At 56.3% G+C, this 17,271-nt stretch overlaps 6 protein-coding genes across 6 annotated transcripts; 3 read left to right on the top strand and 3 right to left on the bottom strand.

Moving 5' to 3' along the window:
- Positions 1 to 860: 860 nt before the first annotated feature.
- Positions 861 to 2,213, top strand: ATEG_05257 (homoserine acetyltransferase family protein; the record flags this gene model as incomplete). Its single annotated transcript, XM_001214435.1, has 6 exons — positions 861 to 1,005; positions 1,085 to 1,583; positions 1,633 to 1,742; positions 1,798 to 1,945; positions 1,998 to 2,077; positions 2,137 to 2,213. 6 exons carry the CDS (start codon positions 861 to 863, stop codon positions 2,211 to 2,213), a joined length of 1,059 nt encoding a protein of 352 aa, XP_001214435.1.
- A 430-nt stretch (positions 2,214 to 2,643) lies between these two features.
- Positions 2,644 to 4,898, top strand: ATEG_05258 (polynucleotide adenylyltransferase; the record flags this gene model as incomplete). The annotated part of the gene is made up of 8 exons (XM_001214436.1): positions 2,644 to 2,792; positions 2,856 to 3,004; positions 3,067 to 3,441; positions 3,500 to 3,711; positions 3,759 to 4,368; positions 4,413 to 4,527; positions 4,578 to 4,695; positions 4,827 to 4,898. The coding sequence occupies 8 exons, from the start codon at positions 2,644 to 2,646 to the stop codon at positions 4,896 to 4,898; spliced, it is 1,800 nt and encodes a 599-aa protein (XP_001214436.1).
- Positions 4,899 to 6,037: 1,139 nt separating this feature from the next.
- ATEG_05259 (uncharacterized protein) lies at positions 6,038 to 7,121 on the top strand (the record flags this gene model as incomplete). Its single annotated transcript, XM_001214437.1, has 2 exons — positions 6,038 to 6,439; positions 6,498 to 7,121. 2 exons carry the CDS (start codon positions 6,038 to 6,040, stop codon positions 7,119 to 7,121), a joined length of 1,026 nt encoding a protein of 341 aa, XP_001214437.1.
- Positions 7,122 to 7,745: 624 nt separating this feature from the next.
- On the bottom strand, positions 7,746 to 8,612 carry ATEG_05260 (uncharacterized protein; the record flags this gene model as incomplete). The annotated part of the gene is made up of 1 exon (XM_001214438.1): positions 7,746 to 8,612. One exon carries the CDS (start codon positions 8,610 to 8,612, stop codon positions 7,746 to 7,748), a length of 867 nt encoding a protein of 288 aa, XP_001214438.1.
- A 902-nt stretch (positions 8,613 to 9,514) lies between these two features.
- ATEG_05261 (uncharacterized protein) lies at positions 9,515 to 12,953 on the bottom strand (the record flags this gene model as incomplete). The annotated part of the gene is made up of 8 exons (XM_001214439.1): positions 9,515 to 10,334; positions 10,400 to 10,540; positions 10,596 to 10,943; positions 11,019 to 11,095; positions 11,143 to 11,372; positions 11,530 to 11,559; positions 11,679 to 11,853; positions 11,907 to 12,953. 8 exons carry the CDS (start codon positions 12,951 to 12,953, stop codon positions 9,515 to 9,517), a joined length of 2,868 nt encoding a protein of 955 aa, XP_001214439.1.
- Positions 12,954 to 13,644: 691 nt separating this feature from the next.
- Positions 13,645 to 16,260, bottom strand: ATEG_05262 (cell division control 45 family protein; the record flags this gene model as incomplete). The annotated part of the gene is made up of 2 exons (XM_001214440.1): positions 13,645 to 15,435; positions 15,487 to 16,260. The coding sequence occupies 2 exons, from the start codon at positions 16,258 to 16,260 to the stop codon at positions 13,645 to 13,647; spliced, it is 2,565 nt and encodes an 854-aa protein (XP_001214440.1).
- Positions 16,261 to 17,271: the final 1,011 nt, after the last annotated feature.

Genomic DNA, 17,271 nt, shown 5'->3' on the forward strand with positions numbered 1-17,271 from the left:
AGCAATTGTAGACTCCCCTCGTGCCCAGGCAGATGCCGGCAGGGTCAATTCCCTATGGCTAGCGCAAATGCACTGCAGCGACAAGACCAAACCAGAGGGGGAGGGCGACTCACGAGGGCCGAATAGTTGATACCAACGACTGTCGCAGACAACTCAGAATCCGACAGCGGTGCATTGAGACGATACGTTTTGGATGTTATCGCAGTTATATGGATCAGTTGGGCAGAGTGCGGGTCTTGGTGTCAGTTGAGCCGAACTATGACGAGCTGGCCATAATGCCACAGTCCTATATTCCAGGCATTGCTTATTTCCACGACTGATAACTTGTAGAGAAGCTGTCGTTGTGCGTGGAATTACATCCTGCACTACCGACCTCCGGGCCGATAACAACAATCAGCGGCCGAGTTTGTCCCGCATCAAGACAACAATGGTGATAGGTAATCTCTTCGGAGAGTTATTGTATAAGCAACTTGGGATGTCGTCTTTGTAAAGCATAATGTCATCAACTAACCATCTTTATATACTAACGACTCACGGTTAGTGAGTTCTATATATAACATGCCGAGGAGTTAATTAGCACTTGCTGTCTAGGATGGACGATGTAACTCCATTACCACATCCATCTGTCTATGGAAGGACTACAGGTATAGTAAGGAGCTTTACCGTCGGACAACATGCGGAGAAGCTCACGGAAACCATGATTCAATTTGTCAGATTCTAGGTTTGTAAGCCAGAGAGTGCACTGATCGTAAACGTAAAAGTGTCTTATCATCCTATTATAAAAGAGGGGTTATCCTACCTAGTCGGACTACATTGTAGCTCAGTACGAAGACCACTGCATTCCCCTCCCAAACAGCAGAATGACCCAGCAAGACTATGAGACATTCAAGCTCGGAGACTGGGAGCTCCAAAGCGGAGAGACGCTCGTCAACGCCCATCTGGCATACAAGACCTTCGGCGACCCCAGATCACCTGCAATCGTCTACCCCACGTGGTTTTCAGGCTGTGCGTATCTAACCTACCACGTCTCCCCACGATAGCATATCGCGGATCCAAGAGGGCTGATATGACGTGTGCCGTCAAGTGATCTCGGACAATCTCTGGCTGATCGGAGAAGACAAGACGCTCAGCCCCAAAGACTATTTCATCATCATCCCAGCGCTCTTCGGCAACAGCCAGTCAACGTCCCCGACCAACTATGGCATTGCCGGTCCCTTCCCCAAATGCTCTTTCTACGACAACGTCCGTGCCCAGTATACCCTTGTCACGCAGCACCTGGGGATCAAGCATCTCCGCGCCGTCGTCGGATGGTCGATGGGCGCGGCGCAGAGCTACCAGTGGGCCACGCAGTATCCCGATTTCATGGATCTAGTGGTGCCGTTCTGTGGATCAGCTAGAACGTCCCTTCACAACCAGGTTTTCCTGGAGGGGGTCAAAAGTGCCCTGTTGGCTGCTAAACAGATTCCCTCTGCGGGTTCGGGTGATGTCGGTCTCCTTAGAGACGGCCAGACAGAGTTGGGCGCTTGGAGCATAAAAGAGAGAGAGATTGGACTCAAGGCTTTTGGTCGAGGATATGCAGGATGGTGAGGGTCCACGAAGTCTCTGAAAACTTCTCTAACGGTTTTTGTGCAGGGGTTTCAGCCAAACTTTCTACCGAGAAAGGCTCTATGAGACCGTATTGGGCTTCAAAGATCTAGAAGACTTTATGCAGAACTTCTGGGAGAAGTGGGCCTTGTCGAAAGGTACGCACAACAAAGAGAGTGACCTCATATCTGCTGCAAATGCTCATATATTTAGATCCCGATAACCTCTTGGTGATGCTGCGAACCTGGCAGAATGGAAACGTAGCGAACCAAACGCCATATGACGGCAATTTCGAGAAAGCCATGGCGTCCATCAAAGCGAAAACCCTGGTGCTTCCCGCGAAGACTGACCTTTACTTCCCGTAAGCTCTGATCTCGCTTTTCCAAGGCCAAAGCTAATCTTGATGGCTCCAGACCCGAAGATTCAGAGTACGAGGTCGCATGTATGCAGCCGGGTATTGGCACACTCCGTGTCATTCCCTCCATCTGGGGCCGTGAGTGTACCGTTGCTGATGAAGTGACATGCATCTACAATACTGACTGTTTCTGCTAGATTGGGCCGGTGGCCCTGGAGATAGTAAAGAGGACGTCAAGTGGATCGATGGACAGTTGGCGGACTTTTTGAGGTAATGGCCAGATTTATTCAAGAAGGCTTATCGCAGATATCATTGACAATGTCACAAATAACTGTCTGATTTCCCGTCACTCGTAGCTACTACTACCTCTACTGTACCGTCATTCTGTAGGCATTGACGATGCACGTGATAACTGGCTGAGTCATCTCGCCGGCGAGTGACATCTCTTCCGCGGTGGCAGCAGCTTCAATTGGCTTTTGAACCGCCCAGCCCTGCCTTTCCACCTCCGTCACCTCCCTTCCTCTCCTTTTCCTTTATCTTCTGAATCTCATCTTCGTCTTCATCCGTGGCATTTTCCCTTTTCATTTCGGCTCTTCGATCTTCCGTTCGCTCATTTACCCACCTGCATCGGAGGCCGTGTGCTCTGCGCCGTTATCGCATGATCTTCTTACTTCTTACGAACTTAATCACCAACCGCCAACAACATGGCAACGCCACCGGTCCGACAGTGGGGTGTGACCCCTCCTATCTCTACTGTCTTGCCGACCCCAGATGAACTCGCTGCGAATGACGATCTCATCGCCGAACTGAAGCGGCAGAACAACTTTGAAAGTCCCGCAGAGACAGAGCAAAGGTAAGGGATGGCGTATCACCGCGTTGCCTGATCGCAACGGTCGCTGACTCTATCGCGGTATAGGAAGGAAGTCCTCAAGCTCTTACAACGCGTCACGATCGAGTTCGTCAAGGTGGTCAGCCGCAAGAAGGGATTGTCGGAGGCGGCGGTGGAGGCAGCTGGAGGAAAGATCTTCACCTATGGAAGTTATCGTCTTGGGGTTTATGGCCCTGGTGAGTGGACGAGGCCATGTCTATTTCAATGCGATCATGGACTAATATCAATCTCTCCAAAGGATCGGATATTGATACATTGGTGGTTGGACCAAAGCAGGTTTTGATTGATGACTTCTTCTCCGACTTCCCGCCCGTTCTTGAGAGAATGGCCCCTCCAGGGGCTATCGAAAAGATGACTCCCGTTCCCGATGCCTACGTTCCTATTATCAAGCTTGAGCTCTCTGGGATCAGTATCGATCTGATCTTTGCCCGTCTCATCATCCCTTCCATCCCCATCAACCTCGACTTGAAGAACAATGACTATCTGAGGGGCCTAGATGAACGAGAAGTCCGATCATTGAACGGAACTCGGGTCACGGACGAGATCTTGGAACTGGTACCGCAGCAGAAAACGTTCCGCCTTGCCTTGCGTGCGATCAAGCTTTGGGCGCAGCGTAAGTGGTCCGACGTAACATTCGCGCTGTGTGCCCGCTAATCGGTGATGCTCAACAGGCCGTGCGATCTACTCGAACATTGTGGGCTTCCCGGGAGGTGTCGCTTGGGCTATGCTTGTGGCCAGAGTGTGCCAGCTTTATCCGCAGGCGACTGGTTCCGTTATTGTCGGCAAGTTCTTTCGGATCATGAACAAGTGGGCCTGGCCTCAACCTGTGCTACTGAAGCCAATTGAAGACGGGCCCCTTCAGATCAAAGTTTGGAATCCGAAGGTGCGTCTGCCGCGCGTATGCCTGCAACTTGCGCTGACACGGTCCAGATTTACCATGGCGATCGATTTCACCTGATGCCTATCATTACTCCGGCATATCCGTCGATGTGTGCGACTCACAACGTTTCCATGTCAACCAAAAATGTCATTCTTCGTGAACTTCAGCGCGGAGGTGACATGGTGGACAAAATCTTCATGAAGCAGCTAACTTGGAACGATCTGTTCGCGAGACACTCATTCTTCACGAAGGATTATAAGTATTACCTCCGTATTACCGCCGCAAGCACCACCAAAGAGGCAGACTCGGTATGGTCAGGTCTTGTGGAGTCCAAAATTCGCCATCTGGTTGGAGCGTTGGACAGGAAGCCAACTATTGCCGTTGCCCATCCCTTCCCTAAGGGATTTGAGAGGATTCATGTTGTCTCCAATGAACAGGAAGCGGAGGCTGTCAAGAATGGTTCCACTGCGTACCAAGATAAAGGACAGAAGACACAGATGACGGACGAGACGAACGACCCTGCGCATCAAGCGGCAGCACAGGACCAGATCGAAAAACGTGAGGTGGCCGACACCGTCGAAGCGAAACCGAAAGGCGAAAGCTGGACGATCTACACCACGACGTATTACATTGGTCTGGAGATGAAGCCGCAGCCGCCAGGTACGTTTCCTTCTTCCCCTCCATGATTCCACTGACTTTGGAAGGCCCGGGCAAGTCGTTGGATATCTCGGCCGATGCCCAGATATTTAAATCCACGTGCACCTCGTGGCCCGGATACCAGCCTGGGATCAACGACATCACGATCACCCATGTTCGCAAGTAAGTATCGATACGCCGCATGAACCGCTCCTGATACCTAACCCGACCAGTTTTGATCTCCCCGACGATGTTTTCCAGCCGGGCGAGACCCGACCGACCCGGCCGAAGAAGAAGGTCATCAAGAAGACCGAAGCCACCGCCCAAAAACGCGGCATCGAGTCATTGGACGTAAGTGCACGCAAGAAAGCCAGAGTGGACCACGGGCTGTGAGCCACACATGGGGTTCGATGTTTCGGATGCGACATGAAGCTCTAGGTCAAGTATCCGGGTATGACTGATATCAACTGTTTGTTGAACAGGAGTCTTCGCTTCCGACTGCCAAACGCCAGGTTTCTTCGAACGGTATTCAGAACACCGCGACGCCTGCATGAGCGCCGAATTAAGGCTGCACCGGCGATCGCGTCGGGGCCGGTCCCCACATTGCGATCCGGAGACACAAGAGCGAAGGAGGCAATCTCCCTCCCACCTGGTCAGGGAGTAACGAGACACTGCTTCCAGCTGATTCTGACTGCATGACCAGTTGAAACTGTGACTCGCCAACTGCGATGAAGCTTTGCAACTGAGGTCAGGAGTTCAAGGTTGGTCTTCTTTCATTCCTCTCCTTGTCATTTTTGTTCGGGTCTATCTTCCATCCGTGGATATGGTTGTTTTCTCTTTTCCTTCACCCCTCGAAGTCCCATGCTAGAGGCGTCTGGTCCTTGTTGGGAGGCGCACATTTGCAGGAGTTGAGTCGCCCGTCCCCTTTATTTCACTGCATGACACGGCAGCAGCGGTCAATCTTTTGGGTCTACACAGCAGGTGGTTGCAGCTGTACATATCGCCTTGGTTGTCCAGTAGTCCCGGTGTATTTTCCCACTAGATCTAGTCAATGAAGACGCATATTTGTGGCCCACGGGCCATTACAATCAGTTCTGAGAGATGCAATGTAGTGAGAGTGAGTAGTGTCTCTCGGGTGTGTCGGCACTTGGAGGTTGCATCACAACCATGCACGCCCTCTACTATATGCAGATAATTATGCAGATGCACTCCACCTATCGGCCACAGTGAGTCCCGACTACCCCCGACTGTCCGAGGCAGCTGGTGATCACAGACGGGATCTATCGAAAGACATCTCGGACTTCGGGGGCTCTGGCCCGACAATGTAGGCCTATCTCCGACTGTCTTTGCCTATATAACTAACTCTTGCGCAGCAGGATATGTAGTCCCCAGACTTCAACTGCCAGCCATGGGTTTTCTAACGCTCTTCCAGTCCATTTCTCTTGTTCTCTTTCTAGTGAGTTATCCAGCTCGGCCTATTCCGCGACTACCTGCTTAACACCATACTAGAGACTGCTATATCGGAGATTCAACGGCCCCCTTGCACATCTTCCCGGCCCCGAGATCTCCAGATGGACAGGCCTCCTCGGTACGATCTACTGGTTCCGCGGGCAGAAGCCCAACTACGTCCACTATCTCCATGAGAAATACGGTATGCGCGCGACAGCCGTCAAGGCGTACATGCTAGCTACTAATGCCCCCGGATAAAGGCCCCATAGTCCGCGTCACCCCCGAAGAAGTCGACATCTGCGATATCACCGCCGCAAAGGAAATCCACAAGACGGGCGGCCGGTTCCTCAAGTCCAACTTCTACCATGCGTTGGCGCCGCCCGGCACGGAGAGCGTCTTCTCCACGACCGATCCGGCCTTCCATTCCGCACATCGGCGCCTCCTCGCCATGCCCATCTCGGATTCGTCGCTGACGGGCTTTGAGCAGGTTATCGCGGGGAAAGTGCACCTGGCGGTGCGCCGGATGGGTGAGGAGATGCGCTCCCGCGGCGCGATGGACGTCTTCAAGTGGTGGCTGTTCATGGCCACGGACGTCATCGGGGAGCTGAGCTTTGGTGAGTCCTTTCGCATGCTGGAGTCCGGGCAGGTAAGACACACATACACACACAACAGCTCCGGGCCAGCTGATCGCATCCGTCGCATAGAAAAACCAATACATCCTCGACCTCGAGCAGATATCCTCGTTGGCACCGGTGCGCACGACGTTCCCGTTGCTTGTGCAGCTCGGCTCCCTCCTGCCTCTTCCTGTCTTCCGGCGGGTCGCCGCGGCGGGCCAGCGGCTCATCGACTACGCGCAGCAGTCGATCGACCGGTACGCCCGTCTCGTGGAGGGGTCGGGGGTGAGCGCGCCGCCGCCGACGCTGTTCATGAAGCTGTACAACGCGGGCAAGGATGGCCTGTCTACGACGGAGATCCGGAACGAAGCGCGGACGTACATTGTTGCCGGGAGCGACACCACCGCGATCAGTTTGACGTATCTTGTCTATGCGGTGTGTCGGGATGAGAGGGTCCACGCGAGGCTTGTCGATGAGGTGGCCGCTCTGCCTGAGAATTTTGACGATAGGATGATGCGCGAGCTGCCCTATCTTAACTGGGTGATTAACGAGGCTTTGCGATTGTATACGGCCGTCCCGTTTGGTCTGCCGAGGACTGTTCCGGCTGAGGGAGCCGAGTTTTTGGGATACCGGCTTCCTGGCGGGGTGATCGTTTCAACGCAATCGTACAGTCTTCATCGGGATGGAGAGATATTTCCCGAGCCGGACAGGTGAGTGTTCGTCCTGTTGTCTGAGTCTGTAGCTGGTTGCTCATGGAACAAGATTCTACCCGGAGCGCTGGGAAACGGTCACCAAGGAAATGAAAGAAGCGTCTATGCCGTTCGGGAAAGGGGCACGCGGTATGTATCCTCCAGGCGCTTGGGACCTAGACGTTGTCTGATTGTATGCTGTCTCTAGCTTGTATTGGGATCCATCTAGCCCGTAGGGAACTGCGTCTGGCAACAGTGCTGTTCTTCCGCGCTTTCCCGCAAGCAAGGATATCGACTAGAGAAGGGATGGGCGAGGACGATATGGAGATGAAGAGCTTCTTTCTTATGGCGCCCAAGGGGCATCGCTGCCTCATAGAGGCGTAGTTGTTAGTATTTGATATGGAAGAGATCTAACACGATTATGGTAGTATCGAGATATCGTATGATGATAATCAATGAGAACGTCGCATATGAAGAAACGAACCCAGAAACTGACTGCAGACTCTCGACGCCAAAGGTACATTGGGCTGCAAATGCTACCCAATGCGACAAGGATCATATAAAGCATACGCAACAGCACAACTGCTGTCACAGAACCCAAAACTCCATCCATTCAAGCGGAAACACCAGCTAAACAGCAACCGCAACCTCACACAGACATGCCTTGGAGCTTCTGATACCGGGCCTCGCCATCCCAAGTATTCTCCACGCAGCGCTCAGGGATCGACCTGTGTTCACAGACACACCCACCCAGGGACGCATCCACAGCGAAGGCACTGGATGCATGCGCCAAGAGATCCATCTCATCGGTACATCCATCGCCGTGGGCCAGGATAGCCTCCAGCACGCGGCCGAACGTCAACGCAAGATGCCGCGCCTGGGTGTCGCCGAGCAGCGCGCTGGAATACACGACCGAGCAGGCGGTGACGTCCTCGGCGACGGAGATCTTGACAACCACATCATACTGGCCGTCGACGTCCGTCTGGCTGGGATACGACGGCACCACAAAGTGCCCTGCGCTGTCCCCCGACGTGACGCCATCCCCTGCCGGCTCCACGTACAGAAACGTATTGAACAGCCGCTGCCCCTTGTACCCAGCCAGACGCATGGTGGCCGGGATAGCGCCAGTCTGGAATGCACGGTGGCGCGGCGACCGCGAGGCGTTCAGACGTAACGTCCCCAGCACAGAGGTCTCGAGGGGAAACCGAAGGCGAAAGATGGACTCCTCCTCCAGCACGAGGGAGCCGTCGAGCGCGGCGTTCTCGCGGTACCCGAACACGGCGTCGTCGGTGGCGGCGTAGCGGCTCAGCACGAAGGCCCACGCCAGCTGGAAGACGGTCAGTGGCGAGACGCCGTGCTGGAGGCAGAAGCGGCGGATTTCGCGGTCGCGGTCGAGGGCGATGGCGGTGGTTTGCTTCTTGGACGTGTCTTGCTGATCCTTGGGGGTCAGTGGGGGGAGGAGACAGGGCTTGCTGCCGGCCAGGTATTTCTTCCAGTACTCGGATTGGGTTCTCATGTTGCCCTTGGTCTTGATGTGTTGTGTTTGTGTTTCTGATGAGCAGGGCTAGGAAGCGAGAGTGTGGAGGAGATGGATGGGCGTTCTCGAGCCAGACTCCAGATGCTCACTATGGATTCACCGTCGCATGGACACTGACGATCGTTTCCTCTTCGCCGGGCGATTTGCTCATAGTGCGATTAGTTTCTGGTCAGCTGTGGTGGGGTTGGAGACAGCTACGTATCCTTCATCTGGATGCCATGACATCTCATACAAGGAGTGCCGCCCTTCTATCATCCTACCCTATCGTCCATCCAGAACAGTCGAAATGATCCCGTCCCGCGATGCAATTGCGGCGATCCTGGACACTCCCAAGAGGCATGCGCAGGCACTGTCTCACCGACTCTTAGATTCCATATTCGAGGCCTCCTGCAGCAAACCAGTCACATCACCATGACTGCATCGAGTAATCACCTAGGGTATCATGTATGCCCTCGCATAGAACTTCTCCCGCTTCGATCGAGCACCAGGAAAGAAGAATATTACGCACTATACGACTGAAGCGCAAGGAGTCAGCTCCACCCTGGGATATTCAGACGGCTTCCACGCGAGTCATTCACCCCGGCAGCAGGATTGCCAAAGCTAGATCGTGGAGCCATCCATCTACGGCAATCCGGCAGTTCCGTGGCTGGCAGTCGATAAGCGAGGGTAGATCACATCGTCGAAATGATCTCAGTGGGTCTTGGAGAGATTTAGTGTCTTTAGGCCGCCGTCGTCCGGATGATGCTGAGGGCTTGAGCGGGTTGCGGTCAATGATCTGCAAAGACATTCTTCTAGGATGGTTGATTGCTACAATGATCTCCGGATGATTGTGATCTTCTGCTTTTTACAGTTTTCACGCCTTCAATATTTTGGCCCTCGCTTCAGGCTACTCCCTGGCTGGGCAGTTGAGCTCCCGTCGCCGCTGCACGATCGCTCACATCCACCAGGTCGACGTCCTCTTCCCAGCCCTCGCGCTCGTCCTTGACCAACCGTACAAAGAAGACATCCAGCAGCAGCGCGACAACGCTGATGCCCACGCCAAAATAGAGCGCCGCGCGGTACCCTAGCACCGGGCTGTCGTACGCACGCGCAATCTGCACCTCGATAGTCGACGCAAACCCCAGCCCCAGGCTGTTCCCATACAGATTCAGTGTACCAATGATCGACCCGGCGATGCCCTGCTGGTGGCGGCGCACGGAGTTGCTGGCGATGATCTGACCAGCCGTGTAGACGAGGTCCGGGCAGAAGGCAAACAGCACGACGGACGGGAAGATCTGGGCCCAGTACGACTGGCGCAGCGGCACGGTGGCCATCAGCACCGTCGACACGAGGATGGTGACGGTGCCGATGGCCAGAATCCACTGCGCTGCCAGCCGCGGAATCAGCCACGCCGCCAGGCAGGCCGCCGCCGTGCCGCACACGACGAACGGCGTCCAGCCCACCGCGAACTGCAGCGGCGTCCACCGCCACACGTCCTGCAGCCACAGCACCTGGTACCAGATCAGCGTGCCGACCGCCATGTAGTTCAGCAGGACGACCAGCAGCAGCGTGAGGAAGCATGGCGCGCGGAAGATGTCCAGCGGCATGATCGGGTGCGCGGTGCCGTACTTTTCCCATGCGTTGAACAGCGCGAAGAGGACGATTGAGATGATCAGGAGGGCGATCTCGTACGGGGTCGACCAGCCCACGCTCGGTGCCTGGCTGTAGACTGCATGAGTATTTCTCCGAGCCCATCCTGCATCGAGGCTGCACTGCACTGCACTTACTTCCAGACGAAATTGAACAGGATCAACGCGCCCGTCCCCAGCGCCGATCCAACCCAGTCAATCTTGCCGTGTCTATCGACAGCCGGCTCTCGCGGACTGAGCACCCAGAGAACGACAAACGTGACCGCACCAAGCCCAGCACTGCACAATCAGCATCGTCCAGTATCACGTACAGTCCGAGGCGGAGGGAGCGTACATAAAAACAAAGAACCACTTCCAGTCCGTCCGCTCGAGAAACGCGCCCAGAAACAGCGCCCCCAGATACCCGCCCAGCGGCGCCGACGCCCCAAACAACCCCAGACTGAGGTTGCGCACGCGCCCCGGCGGATTCGTAGTCGCGATCATGGCGACCGCGTTGGGCATGATGCAGGCCCCGCCGACGCCGGACAGCGCGCGCATCGAGACAAAGGCGTAGAAGTCCGTGCAGAAGGCGCTGGCCAGCGTGCACGCCGTCAGCCATGCGCCGCCGCATAGGAGGATTTTCCGGTGGCCGTAGACGTCGCCGACGCGGCCGCTCATGAGCACGAATGTGCCTTGCGTGAGGCTGTTCGGTTAGCATGGAGGTGTCCGGGTGGGATGGAGGTCCTACGCATAGCTGGCTGCGATCCAGGATGCGTACGTCTCTTTGACGTGTAGGGCTTCGCCTAGTTGTCTGCCGCCGGCGACTCCGGCGAAATTGACTGTCATCTGGATGTTCTTTAGCCTTGCAAAAGGTAAGCATCGTGCATCAATGAGAGCCGCACCTGAATCAGATTCGACAGGATGATCAACGCAGTGATTGCTATCTGCCGCGTCTTCGTCGTCGCCCGCAGTTGGGCGTGCGTAAAGACCGGTTGCCCTTCTGCTGGAGCGTTGCTCTCCACCGTATCTTGGGGACGTCCATCTCTCTCAGGTGTAGGTAGAGGGGAGTCGGTTGAAGCCCGCGGGATAGACGTCGCTGGCGAGATGACCTCGAGGTGGATGGCTGGAATCACTGAAGACATGGTGATGGTATCAATGCCTTCAGAGTATACTTGGGAGCATGAGGATGTGAAAAGAAAAAAGATTAGAAATCGACTGCGGGGTTTGATGTTTCTTTTTTCATGATATAATCCATTGTCTCTGTCCCGATTGGGCATACAGACACATACGGAATTCGTATCCCGAAGTCGTTGTCTTGACTGCAGATATCAGTGCCTGTATGGTAGGCCTGTATACGGTGTCTACTAGATCTCTGCGTCAAAGCAACAATGAATCTATGTCTATATACAAGTCTAATGCCACGCCTCCACCAACTCACACAAAGTCGCTTCTCCGCCAACATTCCCAGGAAACACGACAAAGGGCACTCCGCGATGCCGCGAGGTAGGCTCATCGCATCGCCACAGCGGCACGCCCGGCGCCGCCTGTCCCACGATCCACGCGCGTTTCACATTCAGGCCCTTCGTCGCCGCATCCGACGAGGTAATGCCGCCCTGGAATCGTCAGCCCGCATCCAACCCTATCCATTCCACGCACGCATGCTTACCTTGGCAATGATGTATCGCGGCTGCACCTGGATACGCTGGAGGACCTGCACCAGCGCCTGAGCCACACTTGTCCCAATCGCCAACGACGACAGCTCATTGTCGCCCGTGATGAGCTTTCGACTCGTCATGACCAGCGTGTCCTGGCCGGCCTGGAGATGCGCCTCCGTCTCCTGCACCACCTGCCGGACAACCTGCTCCGCGCTCTCGGGCGACGCAATCAGCCTCTCGACGTCCATCTCGATGATGGCCAGCGCGCCCGCGCCGCCGCGCCGATCCGTCAGCACCTTCAGCTGCGCCGTCGTCTTGGGCACGTACGAGCCGGCGATGATCAACCCGCCCGTAGTCCGGGGTCGGGGCAGTTGCAGCTCCGCGGCGGAGATGGGGGGCTTCGCGCGGACCCCGAGACGGGTCGAGACGAAGGCAGCGCCGGTGCGGTACAGGAAGCGTTTCCCCTCGGCTTCGGCGAGCAGCAGGCCAGCCACAAAGACGTGCATGTCGGACTCGGCGGCGGCGTTGACGATGACCACGCTGCCTTTCGGCACGCTCTTCAGCCGCTCGTAGACCGCGCGCGGCCCGCCTGCGCGGATGTCCTCGATCGACACGGAATGCAGCTGCCCCGCAGCGAACCGCCCGGGCGCTTTCTCCTGCACGTAGTCGCGGAGGTTGGAGCTGCGGTAGCCGAAGGTAGCATCGCGGGCGAACTGGGTAGCGCCGGCGGGGACGAGGGCGTCGGCCTCGGCGACGTAGTGCACGTCGGCGATGGTGTAGCGGCCGCCCTGGAAGAAGAACGGGGCCAGCACCCAGGCGTCGGTGGGGCCGAACACGGACTCGGCGACGTCCGCCTCCAGCGGGAAGTGGCCGCGCAGCGTGCTGTCGCCGCGGAGGACGATGTCGACGGACTGACCTGTGGCGGTTGCGGCCTGCGCGACGTTCTCGCAGATCTCGCGGATGAGCTTCTCGGCGGCGAGCGGGGGTAGGGCGCGCGAGTTGGTGAGGATGAAGAAGCCGCGCGAGGCTTGCCGAAACTCGGCCGTCAGCGTCGCCATGTCCCACACTGTGAGCACGGCGATGTCGTGGCAGGTCTGCGTGCCGGTGGGGTCGTCGTCGAGCACGACGAGACGGCGGACGGAGGCGGTGGACAGGGTGTGTGCGATGTCATTCTGGGCGTCGGATGGGTACTCCGGGGGCAATTGGGCCAGCGTGGGTTCGCGCGGGAGGACGGGGTAGTCGCGAGAGGACATGATGATGGTGATGAATATGATTGTTGTTGGCAGTGGGTAGAGGGTGATGCGGCACTAAATATAGCAGTGCGGAGGTGCGGGGGAGTTCCGTGGGTCGGCGAGAAGCCCGAGCATGCGGAGTGTATAGTGCAGTGTATAGTAGAAGCATCATCGCCATTCAACATGTCTGCTGGTATATGACATCGTAGCCACAGCAGATCGCCCTGCAGATGACAACAGTAGATCCATCCAAAACAAACACCACAAGCGCCGGGACATGTGCAAGAGGGAATATGCAAAACAGTCATCAAGTCGAGGGAGCTGTGCCACTGGGCACAGATGCTGATGAGACAGAGAAGACAAGAGAAACAGGCCAATGCAGAAACAAGTCAAACAGATTCCAGCCGTCATTACGCATCCCTCCATGTACTTCCAAACAGAACCCTTGCGCGGGGGAACAGGCATAAACAGTAACGATCATTAGACGCATCGGAATGAAGGCAAAGCAAGCGAAGACTCAGCCCACGACGCTGCGGAAACTGAGCGCCTCCAGGAATCCACCCAGATCCTCCTTTTGCACTTCGACCACGCAGTGTTCAAAGCTGTCGATCCGGACCCGCGTGTTGGTTTCCTGAACAACTTCCTGGAACGCAATGCCGAATCGGTTCCGCAAGAGATGACGGTTCCCGCGCGGTTCGTCCTCGTCCTCCGAGTCCGATTCTGACTCGGACGACTCCTCTTCGGTCTCATCGTCTTCCTCTTGATCGTCCTCCTCGCGTTCGGCTCGTTCGGCGGCGCGCTTCGCTCGACGCTCTTCCTTTTCCTGCCGCTTCTTCTCTTTGGCTTCCTTTTTCTTTCGGCGCTCTTCCCGACGCTTGGACAGCGCAGCAAAGTCGATCACGCCGCCGCCGCCACCGGTAACCACGACGACATACAAACCTCTGTCTTCGTCGAGCCCTGCGAGGACCAACGGGGTGCCCGCCGCACGTTTTGAGCCGACCTTAGAATCGCCCCGTTCCCGCTCCTGGACCCGAATGGCTTCCGCAATCCAAAGGGCAAGCTTGGTGAGTGCGCCGGGGTTCGTGAACAGCTTGACATCGGGGCCATCCTTGACCACTGCAATGCGAAAGGCCCGCAAGTGCCGAATCTGATGTTTGGAGAGCAATGACGTACCGGTGCGGAGAATGGCACGATGGAGGTGTTGCGCGAGAGGAAGTGCTTCTTGGAGAAGCGTTGGCGATTCGGAAGTGAGTGATAACGCATCATACGCACTCCAGAATCGGGGGAGCAGACTGGACAAATCCGACTCAGTTGACCCCTCAGCACGGGTCTCCGGTGCTGGTCGCGCCAGACGCTTGTTATCCCACGCGCCAGGAGCCTCTTCTGGGCCAACTTCGAGAATGGCCCCGATGATCACCCCGACATCCGTCGCAGACAGACACGCCTTCCAGCCCCAGCAGCGGACGAAGCCCCATCCCTCGCGAGAAGCAGCATGTCCAGACGCCTCGGGGGGCACCAGACCATCCAGGCCGTACATCGGTGCGTACTTGAGTAACCGTTGTCGTAGCACTCTCTTCAACTCCATATCCATATGAGTGTAGTTCTGGTGGCACTGACTCAGACTGATTCCCATCTTTGCAAGCAGTTTGTGTAGTCGTTTCCGGCCGTTCTCCGTCCAGACGCGCAGTCTCGATGCCAGGTAGGGGCTGTGAAGCATGCTGTCGTACAGTGACCAGTGCCGTACAAGGATGAAGCGCGGCTCGGGGGATATTCGTATCGATTTGTCGGTCGGCGACTTGGCCGTCGTGGGTATGACCCCCGTGATTTCGGCGCGGATATCGCGATCTCGGTCATTTGGGTCCGGGGGATTCAACCGGTGGACTTCGTCCCGTAATATCTGACGTATTCGCTCGCCTCGTTCGCCGCCCCAGCCCGCAGATCCTCCAGACTCTGACGCGTTGGAGATGCCAACGCCGGACATGGTTCGGCCGCTGAGTTCCAGGCTGGACACACCGACGATAGCCAACCAGAGTAGATCGTTGTCTTCGCGGCCCAGTTCCGACGCAAGAGAGTACACCAAGGACGAGATCGGCTCCGAGTACGAAGTCCCCGAAGCATAGTATCTCTGTAGCACAGCCTCGTGCTTCCTCTTCAGCCGCAGGAGTCGCCGTCTCAGCGAACGCGCTGACGGCTGTCTCGGCAAAGCAGGCGACGGGGAATCGGACGTAGGGGTGACCGAGCGAGACGAGTTGGAAGAATCATGGGGTCTCCTCCTGTGACGAGTCGGGGACGAGGCGAGCGAAGATCCCTAGCAACGTTAGCAGTCCGTCCCTCGCCTTCATAAACGAACACCACCCACCGAATTGCTTCGTCTCCGCTGACGCGGCGGCTCATCTTCCTCATCAGAAGCGTCCTCCTCTTCATGCCACGACTTGCGTTTCCTGGAGTCCGAGCTGGGCGGATTATCCGCGTCATCATTCTCGTCTGCAGAGCCGTCGCTCTCCAAGTCGTCGTCCTCCTCCTCGACCTCTGGCATCTCCAGCAGGGCACAATACGCCTCGCGTTCTCGGCCCATTTCCTCCTCGATATCACCATCGTCGTAAACCACGATCCCCCCACCACCCGCCTTATACGATGGCGTGATACACCCCTTGTCGACACCACGCGTTTTCCGACGCGCATTGGGGTCGATCTCGGCGAGGGTCCGGTGGTCCGCCGCAGCCTCGCCGCCATACACATTCGCCAGGTTCCAGGGCCGACGTGCGTCAAAGACCCAGACTTCAACGCCGCCCATGTCCTCGACCTCGTCGTCGGGGCTGGTCAGGGCGAGGATCTCACTGAGGTCGACGAGCCCGCCGACGCCGAGACAGACGACGACGCCGCCGCTGCCGCCATGGGTGGTCTGCATGGGCTTGACGAGCTCCTCGCCGGCGCGCGCAAGGTCGCCATAACCGGCGACAGGCTGGATCTTGTGCGGGATGTAGTCGCGTTTGAGGAGGGCGGTGAGGATGCGACAGGCGCAGAGGGCGTCGGGCTCCAGTGCCACGAGGATCAGGACGGGCGGCGAGAGCGGGTGGTGCGACTGGAGGAGTTGGAGGTAGAGGTGCGAGATCAGATGGCGCGGTAGATACATGGCCGTGACGCGGTGGGAAGCACAGGGATAGAGCGAGAATCGAATGGGGCCTTTGCGAGGCCGTGCGAGAGACTAGGAACCAGCGACTAGGGCGATTCACAGGACGAGTGGTAGCGTGGTTTGGGGCGGTTCCATTATTGTTGTTGCGGAGGTAGGAGGGTAGTCGTGGTGGTGGTGGATGTGGTTGTCCGGAAGGGTAAAGCAGTGCAGGTCAGCCGCTGTCGCGAATCTCCAGTACGACGCGTCGAGGCGTGTTGGCACGTGCGGGTTGCCAAGCCATCTATGTTCCGCATACCTATCCTTTATGTGCATAATATGTTGTACCTTTCACTAGGTCGATATGAATAATTATCAAGAGAAAGTGGGACAGAATATCAAGGGACGTATTGTTGATTGTCATATATCTTGTTGGTGACTGCCTTGTTGTGAGAAAGTATTCACAATGAACCGATGAGAGGAGCAATGTCAGGACTGGAATGGATATATACATTATCTGGTAGAATACCAGTAAGGATATTGAACAGATCTTACTGCTGAATATCCTAAGGCTCCGTGGCGTGTGGCCCAGGTTATACATAGCAACTTAGCTGAATCGAACACTACCCCAATACATGATATAAGCTACTATGAAGCTTAGGTCGAGTAGTAGACTAGACCGTATAGTAATAAGATTAACCTGTCTATTTATGGTTGTCATTATTCAGTTCATGTCTGTTGGTATCATATATTCATAATCTATTTATGTACGGATCTGCTCTATATATATCTGGATGCTCTATAATGCACCACAGTTGCACCACGTACACCCATGACTTCACCGCTGGTATCTCCAAGTAGACACACTCCCGGTTCACCCCGCATTACCGAGTGACAGCCGGTCCTGTGCTAACCATCCAAGCATCAACCAGAGTACCTGCGGAGTACTCCATAAAGCAGTGAGGTGTTTTCTGCCGGCGCGAGTCCTGGAACCGGGCCGGTCAGGCAGAGAGGGAGGGAGTGGAGACCGAGCGG

This window comes from Aspergillus terreus, genomic scaffold, assembly GCF_000149615.1.
Source record: "Aspergillus terreus NIH2624 scaffold_7 genomic scaffold, whole genome shotgun sequence".
Lineage (NCBI taxonomy): Eukaryota > Fungi > Ascomycota > Eurotiomycetes > Eurotiales > Aspergillaceae > Aspergillus > Aspergillus terreus.